Genomic DNA, 13626 nt, shown 5'->3' on the forward strand with positions numbered 1-13626 from the left:
CTTTTTTTTCTCAATGTAGGCATTTATTTGTATGAACTTCCCTCTTAGAAGTCCTTGACTACATCCCATAAGTTTTGGTAATTTCTGTCTTCATGTTTGTCTGCCTCAAGATTCTTTTAGAAGGAAATCAAAAGGGAAACTTGATTTCTTCTTTGATCCATTGGTCACTTCTGATTTTACTAATTTGAGTCTTCTCTCTTATTTTCCTCGTCCATCTGGCAGCTAAAGGTTTTGATTTTTTCGAAGAGCCAACTTTGGGGTTCATTGATTTTCGCTCTTGTTTTTCTATTCTCTATTTCATTTATCTGCTCTAATTTTTATAATTTCCTTCCTTCTGCTATCTTTGGGTTTAGTGTGTTCTTCTTTTTCTAGTTCCTTAAGTTGTAAAGTTAAGTTGTTGGTTTGAGATCTTTCTTTTTGTTTCTTTGTTTTTTGAGATCTTTCTTAATTCTTAAAGTAAGTGTTTACATCTATAAATTTCCACCTTAGCTCTTGCTTTCCTTGTGCCCTTCCTGCCACTCCATTTTTCTCTTTTTCCCCTTTTTGGAGCCAGACAATGAGACAATAACTTCTCCATCTTTATGTTTTCAACTTTAATTCATTTTTTTTTACTATTCTGGAACACTCTAGGTAATTTATTTAGGAAGTTTATCTTTGTAGTGGCATTTTTGTTGTTATTGTTCTGTCTGGTAATATATTTCTATTGACCTTCCTACTTAATTGTCATCTTCTCTAGGTAGAGAATGCTACCTCAAAACTCTCTAGATATTATGCTGTGTTTTTTTGACATGTAGGGTTTAATAAGAGGTCAAACTGGTTTATTTTTCTCTGTAGCCATCCTACTTTTTCATTTTGCTTTTAGCTTTCAATGTCTTTATAATTAAAAATGCTTACAATTATTTATCTGTAGGAATATCCACTTTCTTACTTTTTTTTTTTTTTTGGACAATTTGAATCCTTTGAGTTCCTTAATAGTGTCCTTTTCAGTTCATGTATGGAAATTTCATTTCTTCTGAAAATAGTTTCTACTTAATGAATTTTATGTTTTTCTCTCAAGTACATCTCTTAATTTTAGGATGCTGCTTTTTTTTCAGGCCTCTATTTCAGGAACCTTCTCTTTGACCAATTTAATCTTTGGCTACAGTAAGAATGAAATAATAAAATCTGTAGTTTTTGTTTGTCCTCCTTGATTATGCAGCTCTCACAGGAGGACTTTCCCTTGCCCCCAAAGTTCAGTGAAATCCTCTGTTGTCTCTGTGATAGAAATCAGTAGGAGGAGGTTACTGACTCCAAATCCAAATCCATAATAAATCATACTTTTTCTCATCTTAATGAAACTTTAAAATACTTTTTATTCTATTTATATATACAGATTTTTTTCTTTTTAATTATTTTATTTTCTAGATTTTTTGAGGGAATTTCAAGAGGGGGAGTTTTAGTCAGCCTCATCTTAATGTTATGTCTGGAACTCAAGCTACTGAATTATTTTTAAAAACATGTTTAGATCTAGGTCAGTGAATTCAAATGCAAGGAAAGAGTTAAGTTTCTTCCACAAGTGTTGGCAAAATCTGTAGAAAAAAGAGGAACGGCCTTTATTAAAGAAAGTTACAGGATATACAGTCATTGAGGAAGAAGGCTTTTCACAGGGGTAGAAGAGATTGCTCCTCCTTCCACTGTAACGCAGACTCTACAGACAAGAGTCATTCCCAGACATTAGCACAATAGCAGACAGTCAAGATGGATCTCGGGTGGTGAGTGATCATTCTTATTATTCTTTGAAAGGCAATTAAGGATTATGTAACCTCAGTAGCAGGCTGAGGTTGAGGATGGTGCTCATTCTCTGTTTTCTGTCCTTCCTGCTCAAGAATGCTCATATGTATTAAGGGCATAATTATGCACAAGCCAAAAGCATGAATGCTTGGGATAATGAATGATCTATGTTGTGAAAAATTGGATAAAGTCCCAAAGCCATTCTCGCCTTCTGAGAGCATCCCCTTAGGTTGATCTTATAGCTCCAAGGCAGGGGATCTTTTAAAGAAATTTCTAGCAAGGACATTTGACTGCCACTCAAAGGTAAAAATGATTTAAGGTGCCAAAAAGTTTACTGGTTGTTGTTTTTTTTTCAAGTGATTAACTTTAATTTTATAAATTTGTTTTTTGAATATTTCAATGTTGCAGTTGTTGGTTTTAAGAATCAGAAAAAATTTAAATGTCTGCATAAGTAGTACCATAGACTAGAGAGTAAATTTTCCTTTGTAAGGAAAAGTAAGAGGAAGAAGAGGTGTAAGAAGAAAATGCAGAACCCAGAAAATGAGTCAGTCACAAATAGGCCATGAAAGATTCTGAACAGAGTGAGGTAGTAGAAAGAGGGAGAGTAGTAATTCAATTAGCTCTCTGGTATTGAACATACATGATGTATTGTGTGCTTTATTCATGTTATTTCACGCATTTTAATCTTCACAGTGACTCGTGGACAGATAATATCTGTTTTATAGATGAGATAACTGTGGCTTGAAGAGCCTAAATAACTTGTTAAGGTCACACTGCTCATAAGGAATAGAACTAAAATCTTTCTTGCTGCTTTGCTCTGTACCACAAGGTTTCTTCATGTGTGGCACGCCCCCATGGCAGTGACTTACTGGAAGCAGTCACATACACCCTCCTCTTTGTTGGTGGCAGCTGGAATCAGTCATCATTTGTTATTGTTCTTTGAAAATCTAAGTAACCCTCATCTACACAGTGCTTACTGGTTAGGGAAACAGCTTTGCTGATTTCAGAAGATTAGAATTTAATTTCTAAGTAAAGAGTCTTGCTTCCTTGCTGTAGAATTTTGAAATATTACACGTGTATGAAAAAATTTAGAATTTATAATTTTTGTGGAACTAGAGGTGATACTGTTTAATTATGCTAATGCTGCCTGCAGACATCTATAGAACCACAGGCCACTGTCTATATTGTTAAGATTCTCTGTTTCACAGTGCCTGAAAATTGATAATAAACAAAATTTTTAAATATAAATGACCAATAAATAATGTTTAATCGCCTCAGAAATAAAAGAAATGCAAATTAAAACCACAAAATATCATTTTTATTTATCAAAATGGCAGATTTCTCTTTTTTTTAGTTTATTTATTTTGAGAGCACAAGTGGAGGGAGGTACAGAAAGGCAGGGAAAGAGAGAATCCCAAGCAGGCTCCATGCTGTCAGCCCGAAGTCCAACACAGGGCTCGATCCCAAAAACCGCGAGATCATGACGTGTGCCGAAATCAAGAGTAAGACATTTAACTGACTGAGCCACCCAGGCACCCCTAAATGGCAGATTTCTTTTTACGAAGTAACTACCATTCATACAATAAGCCTACATGTTTCTAAGAAGAGAGGAACATTTATGCTCTTATTACCTAATATAATCTTTCTGGACAAAAATTTGGTGATACAAATCAAACCCTTAAAATTTATATGCCCTTTAACCAAGATATTCAATTTTTAGAAATTTTTTGTAGGGGCACCTGGGTGACTCAGTCAGTTAAGCATTCAGCTTCAGCTCAGGTCATGATCTCACATTTTGTGAGCTTGAGCCCTGTGTCGGGCTCTGTTCTGACAGCTCAGATCCTGGAACCTGTTTTGGATTCTGTCTCCCTCTCTCTCTGCCCCTCCCCTGCTTACACTCCGTCTCTCTCACTCTCAAAAATGAATAAACTTAAAAATGTTTATTAATTAAAAAAATTTTTAAAGAAATTTATTGTAAAGACATAATCATATGTTTGTAAAGTTTTAGTGACATGAACATTTTTCTTGTCATTGTGTCTAATAGTGAAAACCTTAGAAACAACTTCAATGTCTTAAAATAGGTAATTGGTTAATTATGGAACATCCATAATGAAATACTACGAAATCATTAAAAATTCTATTGTAGAACAATTTTTAATGTGTTTTGCTAAAGAAAAAAGCAGAATGTACAGTGCTATGACTTTTATACATGATACCTTTATACAAACAATGTTAATCAGAAATACAGATGATTTTTATTTTCTACTTTGTGCTTTTGAACTTGGATCATATCTGTAGGCAGAAAAATAAAACTAGATTATTAAAAAAATAAATCAATACTTGGCTTCTCTCAGAAAACCCGACAGCTGTCTAGTACTATGAGATCACTCATAATTTGTGGAATTCTATTTTTAGGCTTTGGCCCTTTGTGTCTAACTTTTTCTCTCTTGACTCTTCAGAATATACTCACTAATGGGGCATCTGGGTGGCTCAGTCGGTTGAGTGTCCGACTTCAGTTCACGTCATGATCTCACAGTTTGTGGGTTCGAGCCCCGCATCAGGCTCAGTGCTGACAGCTCAGAGCCTGGAGCCTGCTTCAGATTCTGTGTCTCCTTCCTCTCTATCCCCCCCCCCCCCCCAACTCATGCTCTGTCTCTCTCTCAAAAATAAATGAACATTAAAAAAAATTTTTTTTTTAATGTTTAAAATATACTCACTAGATCCTAATAAGCCGGTTTTCATAGAAGTTCTGTGCGGAAAGACCAGAGTGCTCGTGTCATTTTACAGATGTGATGGGATGGCTCTTGAGTGAGCTACATATTGGGAGGAAGAACAGAGCAGTGGTTAAGTGGCCATGTTTTGGAACCAGAGTGTTGGGGCTTGAATCCTAGCTTCTCCTTCTTCCTAGCTATGTGACCTTGGACAAATTGCCTAAAAATTGTCATCCTTAGTTTATCTGTACAATAGAGATAATTGTGATATGTCATAAGATGGTTGTGAGAGATAACCCATGTAAATGCTTAGAATCTTGCTCTGATAAGTACTCAGTAATTATTATTAGTTGTTATTATTATTACTGTTAGTATTAATTATTAGTTATTATTATTAGTTGTTATTACTATTACTGTTAGTATTAACAAATAGAGGGGAAATGATTTGTCCAAGGTTACACAATTATTTGATGACAATGCTAGGACTAAAATTCAGGAAGGTTTTTTCCAATAGAAGTGTGTTGTACCCTCTGAGCCTGTTAAGACAACCCCAAGCTGGGCTCCCAGTGAAGCTGACACGAAAAAGACAGAGCCCCAGGGCAAAGCCAGCCACTCTAGGGAGTGACTCTAATTACAATGGGAAGCCAAATGCTGGAAAAGGAGGGTGAAGCTAAGAAAGCAGAGAGTCAATTTGGATGCAGGGAGCAGCCAGGAGCAGAGATAGGGCAGAAGGGAAGAGATGGCTCAGAGATCTGCTGAGGCTTTTTTTTTTTTTTTTAATTTTTTTTTCAACGTTTTTTATTTATTTTTGGGACAGAGCGAGACAGAGCATGAACGGGGGAGGGGCAGAGAGAGAGGGAGACACAGAATCGGAAACAGGCTCCAGGCTCTGAGCCATCAGCCCAGAGCCCGACGCGGGGCTCGAACTCACGGACCGCGAGATCGTGACCTGGCTGAAGTCGGACGCTTAACCGACTGCGCCACCCAGGCGCCCCATGCTGAGGCTTTTATAGACCACCAGCTGTGGGCTTCATGGGGGCTCAACATGGTTTAAAGACCCAAGGTGTGGGTGATTAAATAGACATATGGGCTGTGTGGGGTGGGGAGGGACTGCAAATATAGCTGTGAGGAGATACTGGACAGAGAGTAATAATAAAGGAAGAGGTGGAAACTAGGAGGGGCCAGGCATCCAGCTGTGATTATCCTAAAGTTACAGCCTAAGTTTGAAAATTAATAAACAAAAGATATGATAATATCTGCTTTAAAGAAATACCTCTGTCAGCAGAGTGCAGAACTGATCTGGGCTAACAAGGAGATTATTTAGGAAACTATTGGAATAATCCAAGGAGAGGTGTTGAGGACATGAAACCAGTACAGTTATGGCAGGATCAGAGAGGAGCGGATGCTTTTAGAAGATGTTTAAGCACAAGAATTGACAGGATTTGGTTTCTGAACGATGTGGAGCTTGGAAGGAGAGATCTAAGTATGCAGTGGCATCTTTCATAAAATGGGGCATATAGGAAGTGGATTGGGTTTGAGCTGGGGAAGGGAGAGGACTAAAGGTGAGTTCGTTTTTGAGCATGCTGAATTTGAGATCCTATGGAGTAGGTGGATGGTGATGAGTAAGTAGACAAGTGAATATACAGGTACAAAGCTCAACAAGGAGGTATGGGCTTGGAATAGATTCAACATAGCTGCAATTCTCATTGTGGGTAAGATCTCTAGGGAGAGAGGATGATGGAGTGAGAAAAAGCCAGGGATAGAACCTGGAAAACCATGACATTTAGGGAGGGAGATGAAGATGAAGAGTCCAAAATAGACACACCAAGGAGGGACTAGAGAGATTGAATTAAAGCAGGAGAAAAGTGATGTCCTAGAAACCAAGGGAGGAGATAGATTAAACAACAGAACATGCCTAGGGAAAGACAAAGCATATTTACCAAACTTCTACGTTGAACACATGAGATACAACAGAAAAAGTGAGTCTAAGGGCTGAATTGTGTCCCCTCAAAATTAATATGTTGAAGTCTTAACCCCAGTAGCTCAGAATGTGACCGTATTTGGAGAGAGGGTCTTCACGATGATAATCAAGTTAAAATGAAGTCATTAGGGTGGACCCTAATCCAAGATGATTGGTGTGCTGATAAAGAAGAGAAAATTTAGAGAAATGTGCATAAAGAGAAGACAATGTGAAAAGACATGGAGAAGAAGGCAATTTATAAGCCAAGGAGAGACACCTGGAGCAGACCTGTCTGTCACAGCCTTCAGAAAGAAGCAATGCTGCTGACACCTTCATTTAAGACTTCTGGCTTCCAGAACCGTGAGACAATAAACCTCTATTGTTTAAGCCACAATTTGTGGTACTTTGTTACTATCTCTAACAAACTAATACACTTGGTGAGTGTGCATAATACCTTGGTGAGAAGAGTGCACACAGCCAGAGAAAGAAACTGGGCATAAGCGAATGGGGGAGGGAGGGAGGAAAAAGGATTGGTCACCTGAGCTAAGAGAAGGAAAATATTTCACAATGCAGAGGGTAGTCATAGTGTCAAATTCTGCAGAAAGGTGAAGTAGGAGAATGACTGAAAATGTCCGTCCAGAGGCCCTTGGTGACCTTTGCAGAGATCTCCTAGTTGAGTAGAGGGAGTAAATTGTAGAGAGCCGAGAATACAGAGACAGAACAGGGACCACTCCTGCAAAATGTCTGGCAATGAAAAGGGACCTCCTCTCTGGATCAAAACTCACCTCTGCTGTCCATAACAGCCACATGGAAACAACCTAGAGTCCAGACAGCCAGACCTGGAGTTTTCCTTCCTCTACTCTAATAGCTAAACAGAGGAGAGAAAAGCAGATACAGGTATTCCTTTTCCACCCAAACTGCTTTGGGAAGGATTTCAGGAAGAAAAGGATTTTTGTAGCTAACATTTTGGCAAATCAGATTTTTATTTATTTTTTTAATGTTTATTTATTTTTCTGAGAGACAGAGATAGAGCACGAGCAGGGGAGAGGCAGAGAGAAAGAGAGAGAGAGAGAGAGAGAGAGAGAGAGAGAGAGAATCCAAAGCAGGCCCCAGGCTCTGAGCCACCAGCACAGAACCCGACATGGGGCTCGAACTCACGAACCACAAGATCGTGACCTGAGCTGAAGTCAGAGGCTTAACTGACTGAGCCACCCAGGTGCCCCACAAGGTAGATTTTTAGTACTAACACAGATTCTATTCTGTTTTGTAAAGCCATAAGAAAGTTGTTTTTTGAAACTTCTCAGAGATGAAGACTTGTGGTGAATCTGATGATGTGGAATTTGGGGGATCGCTTATAATTTAAGCAGAAAAATATAGTAGAATTGGAATGAAGAAGTATTAAAGCATCTTCTTAGAAAGCTCTGAAGCCAATGGGATGCCTGAGTGGCTCAGTTGGTTAAGCGACCAACTTTTGATTTTAGCTCAGGTTTGTGGATTCGAGCTCTGCATCAGGCTCTACACATGTACAGACAGTGTGGAACCTGCTGGGGATTCTCTCTGTCTCTCTGCCCCTCCTGCATGTGCACTCAATCTCTCTCTTTATCTCTCTCTCAAAATAAATAAATAAACTTTTAAAAAAGATTTAAAAAAAAGAGAAAGCTCTGAAGTCAAAATGAGTTCTAAAATTTGCTTTCTGTAGTCTCAGAGATACTATCAGCCAAACAACTCAAAAGTCACAGTTCTGTATTTTAGGGGATCAAATTAATCCAATTTGGCTATACTGAAAGATCTAATAAAAATAAAAAAGAATGAATAGTTAGTTAAGTAAACCAATTAGTCAATACCAGCCAGAAACTAACCATGGGGTAAAACCTGAGAAAGTAACTACCCATAAGATAAACCTAGATCATCACCTTCATCTTTATGACTATTTTCAACCAACTAAACAATAAATCTTCATCAAGAAACTGGTTGTCTTCAGGAACTGTGTAGAATACAGAAAAAAATAGCCAACATGTAATCTTTACAGTGTAATTAGGAAGAGAAACCAACAATTATAAAATGACAAAAGCAATCCAATGCAGTTAAAAATTAAGCAATTTTTTAAAATAAATGTAAATGACAAAAATTGTTCATTTCACTACATATTAAAGAAATGCCAATTCAAGCTCCAATGAGATATCTTCATTTACCAGATTAAACAGTAAACAAACAATCCAATTAGAAAATGGGAAAAAGATATAAAAAGACATTTTCTCAAAGAGGATACACAGATGACAGGCACATCAAAAGATGTTCAACATCATTAGCCATGATAAGAATGAAAATCAAGCCCACAGTGAGATGAGATATCACTACACACCTATCAGAATAGCTTTAAAAAATAATAATAATGGTAACATCACGCTGGCAGGATGCAGAGAAACTGGATCACCTATATTTTGCTGTTGGGATTGTAAAATGGTGCAGCCACTCTGGAAAACAGTTTGACAGTTTCTTGAGAAACTAAACATACACTTGCTATATGACTCAGAAGTTGCATTCTTGGGCATTTATCCCAGAGAAATGAAAAAACTATGTTCACGCAAAACCAATACATGAATATTCATACCAGATTTATTCCTAGTAGTCAAAACAGGGGAAGATATCCTTCACTGAGTGAATGGTTAAACAAACTATGGTACATATATACTATGGAATACTACTCAGCAATAAAAGGGAAGAACTATTGATACCCACACAAACTTGGATAAATCCAGAGTTATCCTTGGCTTGGATAAATCCATAGCCAAGTCCAGAGACTTATGCTATGTGAAAATTCCAATCTCAAAATGTTACATACCATATGATTCCATTTATATGTCATTCTTGAAATAATAAAATCATAAAGACAAGAAAGCAGATTGATGGTTGCCATGGTTATGAGTGGTGGAGAAAGGAGGAGGTATGCCTCCATAAAGGGATAGTACAAGGGAGCCTTGCGGTAATGGAATATTTCCTTATTACACTAGAGTGACAGTTTTTACATAAATTTATACACATGATAAAGTTGCATAGAACTATACACATGCACATAAAACATAAAACTGGTGAAATATAAATAAGCTCTATGGGTTATACCAATCTCAATTTCCTAGTTTTAACTGTTATACTGCAGCTGTAAAAGATGTTACCACTGAGGGAAAGTGGGTGAAAGTCACACAAGACCTCCTTTACAGTTTTACCAACTTCCTTTGAATCTTAAATTATTTCAAAATAAAACATTTAAAAAGTAAAGATACAACTCATTACCCCCAAAACAAATAATCCAGTTAAAAAATGAGCAGAGGACATGAACAGACATTTCTCCAAAGACATGCAAATGGCCAACAGACACATGAAAAGATGTTCAACATCACTCATCATCAGGGAAAAATGCACATCAAAACTACAATGAGATATCACCTCACACCTGTCAGAATGGCTACAATCAAAAACCAAAGAGGTTCCTCACAAAGTTAAAAATAGAAATACCCTATGATTTACTAATTGCAGTACTGGGTATTTATGCCCAAAACACAAAAACACTAATTCAAAGGAATACATGTGCCTCTGTGTTTATTGCAGCATTATTTATAGTTAAAGCCAAATTATGGAAGCAGTCCAGATGTCCATTGGTAGATGAACAGATAAAGAAGGTGTGGTATATACGTATTCAGTGGAATATTATTCAGCCATGAAAAAGAATTAAATCTTGCCATTTGCAACATGGATGGAAGAAGTGAATATAATGCTAAGTGAAATAATTCAGATAAAGATAAATACCATATGATTTCACTCACAATGCAGAATTTAAGAAACAAAACAACTGAGCAAGGGAAAAAAAGAGAGAAACTAAGAAACAGATTTTTAACTACAGGTTATCAGAGGGGAGGTGGATGGGGGGATGGATGAAATAGGTGAAGGGGATTAAGAGTACACTTAGCACAATGAGCACTGAGTAATGTATAGAATTGTTGAATTGTATACATTGTATTGTATACGTGAAACTAACGTAACACTGTACATTAACAATACTGGAATTAAAATCAAAAACTTAATTTTAAAAAGTAATGGGAAAAAACCCAAAATGTTAATCTTCACTGAATATTAAACAAATACTAATTCAAACACCAATGAGGTATTTTTATTAACCAAATTAACAATTTATGTTTTGTTGGAGTGGGGATAATAATGCTAATGAGTATACAAGAAGAACAGTACGTTCATATGGTATTGATTGGAGGATTATGAATGGCTATAACCTTTCTGGAAAGCAATTTTCCAACTGTAAAAAGCTTAAGAATGCTTAAACACACCCATTCTAGCCAACTGCTTATTTCTCTATGTTCTTAGTAATTTCTCAGTTCATTCAGCACCTTTGTTTCCAGGCTCTGGGCTACATGTTAGAAATTGCCAAAATGAGTGACATGATTTCTCAAGGAGCTCAGTTTAGTGGTAAATATATCAAATATGACGATTTTTTAAAAATAGCAGTGAAGTGTGTGAGGTTCCAATTTGTTTTCTATTTGTCTGTAGGCAGTATGTCTTGAATAAGTGCCAGAGTTTGGAGTCAGTCTGGCTGGTGTCAAATAATAAGTAGTTAATAAGTAGTTTTCTGTTTACCAGCCATGTCACCTTGGGGAAGCTATCTACTTGTCTGAACTTCAGTGCCCTCATCTAAAAAATGTAGTTATGAGTGCTTTTTAATGCCATGAGACTTATAGGAATTTATAGTGGATATGAAGTCTCATGGAAATAATATGTTTTAGTCTTCATATTTTTTCTTTAAAATCTATTATTTTCTATATTTTAAATTGTCTTCAATTTCTTTAGCTCTGCCTTTTCTTATTTAGTTCTAGCAAATGGGTTTTTTTTTTTAAGTTTGTTCATTTATTTTAAGAGAGAGAGAATTCCAAGCAGGCTCCTCACTGCCAGCACAGAGCCTGACATGGGGCTCAAACTCACAAACTGTGAGATCATGACCTGGGCTGAAACCAAGAAGTTGGACGCTTAACTCTGAGCCACCCAGGCGCCCCATAGCAAGTGGATTCTTACCTAAAACCCAGAAGTCACTATAGTAAACCTCTAATTATAGATACGAGAAGGGCAGGCTCAATGCAAGTGAATAAGGTGAAAGCCAAACAACAAAGCCACTTAAAATATATTGTATGTAAGATAGGATGCCAAAAACATTAAAATAAAGTCCTGTCCTATAATTGGTAATTATATGTACCTTCATGAAGCTATGAAGCCCCCTTTTTAGCCTTCTGGATTTCCAATATGGTACATTTGGTAATGTCTGCTCTTAATTTATAAAGACTTGTTTGCCTATTAGTCATCATGGGTAACATATTCAAATTTGCACTTCTAATTCTAGAAGATATATAAACTACCACTTTTGCTTATTGTGAAAATGCTTATTCCTCTTCTGCAATAATTTCACTTTTAAGGATATAGATAAATAGTATGAGACATGAAAAAGATTTGTGCACACAAATGTTTATTATTGCATTATTTAATATAATGAAAAATAAGAATCAACCTGAATTTTTCATAGTAGGTGAATGGTTAAGTAAATTAAAGATGAAGTTGTTGATAACGTGTGTGTGTGTGTGTGTGTGTGTGTGTGTGTGTTGATGACTTTTTAATGACAGAGAAAACATAAGGCTATGGAATTATAAAGAAAATAATGCATGGAAACAACATAGCAAGTATGTCAAAACAGTCATAGTGGTTACCTCTAGATTGACAGGATCATAGGAATAGGGTTTTTTTTCTTTGAAATTGCTAAATCTTCAGTGAATTTATATTGCTCTGCTAAGCAGGATAAAATCAAGATAAAAAGCAACCTAGTAGTGAGGTACAGTCTCTGAGTTGGGAAGAGTAAACACAGAATGCCTACAGAGATCCTCAGATAATAGAATGTGATGCAGGCATATAGTTTATTATACCCTCATGATGCCTGAATGGTGGAAGCTTCGTTACACAGCAGATGAACCCCATCTTTTTGTTTGTTTGTTTGTTTGTTTGTTTTAAAAATTTTTAATGTTTATTTTTGAGAGAGAAAGAGAGAGAGGTGGGGCAGAGAGAGACAGAGACACAGAATCCGAAGCAGGCTCCAGGCTCTGAGCTGTCAGCACAGAGCCCAATGCAGGGCTCGAACTCCCAAACCATGAGATCATGACCTGAACTGAAGTCTGACACTTAACCGACTAAGCCACCCAGGTGCCCCACAGATGAGCCCCATCTTGAGCAATGCTGCTGGTCCCCACTCTGTTGTCTTGTGTGCTGGAATGTGGTCCAGTACAACCTAATCTCATTTTTTGGAGAGAAGTTAGGGAGGTAGACTTATATGTGATATCTCCTGATTTTTATGTAATGCCTCAATGTCTGGAGGGGCTTGCTTGGCTCAGGCCTCCAATTTTGACCTCTGTTCTCTAGTGCAACAGAGGTTCAGAGGAGTGTGAGAACACTATGGATAGAAAGGTTTAAGAATATATTAAATTCCAGGCTATAGTGAATCAGGGCTAGAAAAGAGGGGGCTGAGAAAATTTGTTTATTAACTCATTCAGTAAAGTTTTATTTAATGTTGAGAAAATGAAGATGAATCACATAGAGATCCTATTTAGCAGCTATGAAGGGAGAAGGTTACATTATAGCTAGCATTTCTTATCACATGGCAGGCATTATGGCACATTCTATCATATATTATTTCACTTAATCCTTACAATTCCTGGAGGTAGGTACTATTATTATCCCCTATTTTCCACAACTGAAAACTAAATCTTAGAGGTGTTAAATAACTTGTCCAGGTCGCATAGCTGAGACAGAGCCAGGAGTCCAGCCACCAATCTAATTCTAGACCAAAGCTCTGAACAGCATTATGGGAGCATATATTATGGCAGACCAAGACAGATTTGTGGGTAGAAATATTTGTGCTTGGAGAGAGCTGTGTTGTATCAGGGCCCAAAACAAGCTCTGGCAGCCAAGTAATAAAGGTAAGAACTAGGGAGCAAGTGGTCTGGGACAGAGATTGAAAACTAAAGATTGGTAGACCAAAAATAGCATATAGATAGTAATTTTTAAAAATTAAAAAAAATTAACTATAACTAGTTGCCAGTACTTTAAAAATCTGGAGAATTCACATAAATTTGGATTCCCACC

General features: G+C 37.0%; 2 protein-coding genes across 4 annotated transcripts in view; one reads left to right on the forward strand and one right to left on the reverse strand.

Moving 5' to 3' along the window:
* ILDR1 (immunoglobulin like domain containing receptor 1) overlaps window positions 1–13626 on the reverse strand; it is a 290612-nt gene that overhangs the window by 45623 nt on the left and 231363 nt on the right. The window lies entirely within an intron of this gene.
* The window catches only part of CD86 (CD86 molecule), a 94690-nt gene that overhangs the window by 25476 nt on the left and 55588 nt on the right, over window positions 1–13626 (forward strand). The window contains exon 1 of one of the 2 annotated variants that reach the window (XM_015082292.3): window positions 1602–1751. The exons of the other annotated variant lie outside the window; for it this stretch is intronic. Within the exon in view, the coding sequence (XP_014937778.1) occupies window positions 1738–1751 (14 nt within the window). The 5' untranslated portion in view covers window positions 1602–1737. Of the gene's footprint in view, window positions 1–1601; window positions 1752–13626 lie in introns of those variants that run through there. 2 annotated transcript variants of the gene reach the window in all.

Source organism: Acinonyx jubatus, chromosome C2 (genome assembly GCF_027475565.1).
Source record: "Acinonyx jubatus isolate Ajub_Pintada_27869175 chromosome C2, VMU_Ajub_asm_v1.0, whole genome shotgun sequence".
Lineage (NCBI taxonomy): Eukaryota > Metazoa > Chordata > Mammalia > Carnivora > Felidae > Acinonyx > Acinonyx jubatus.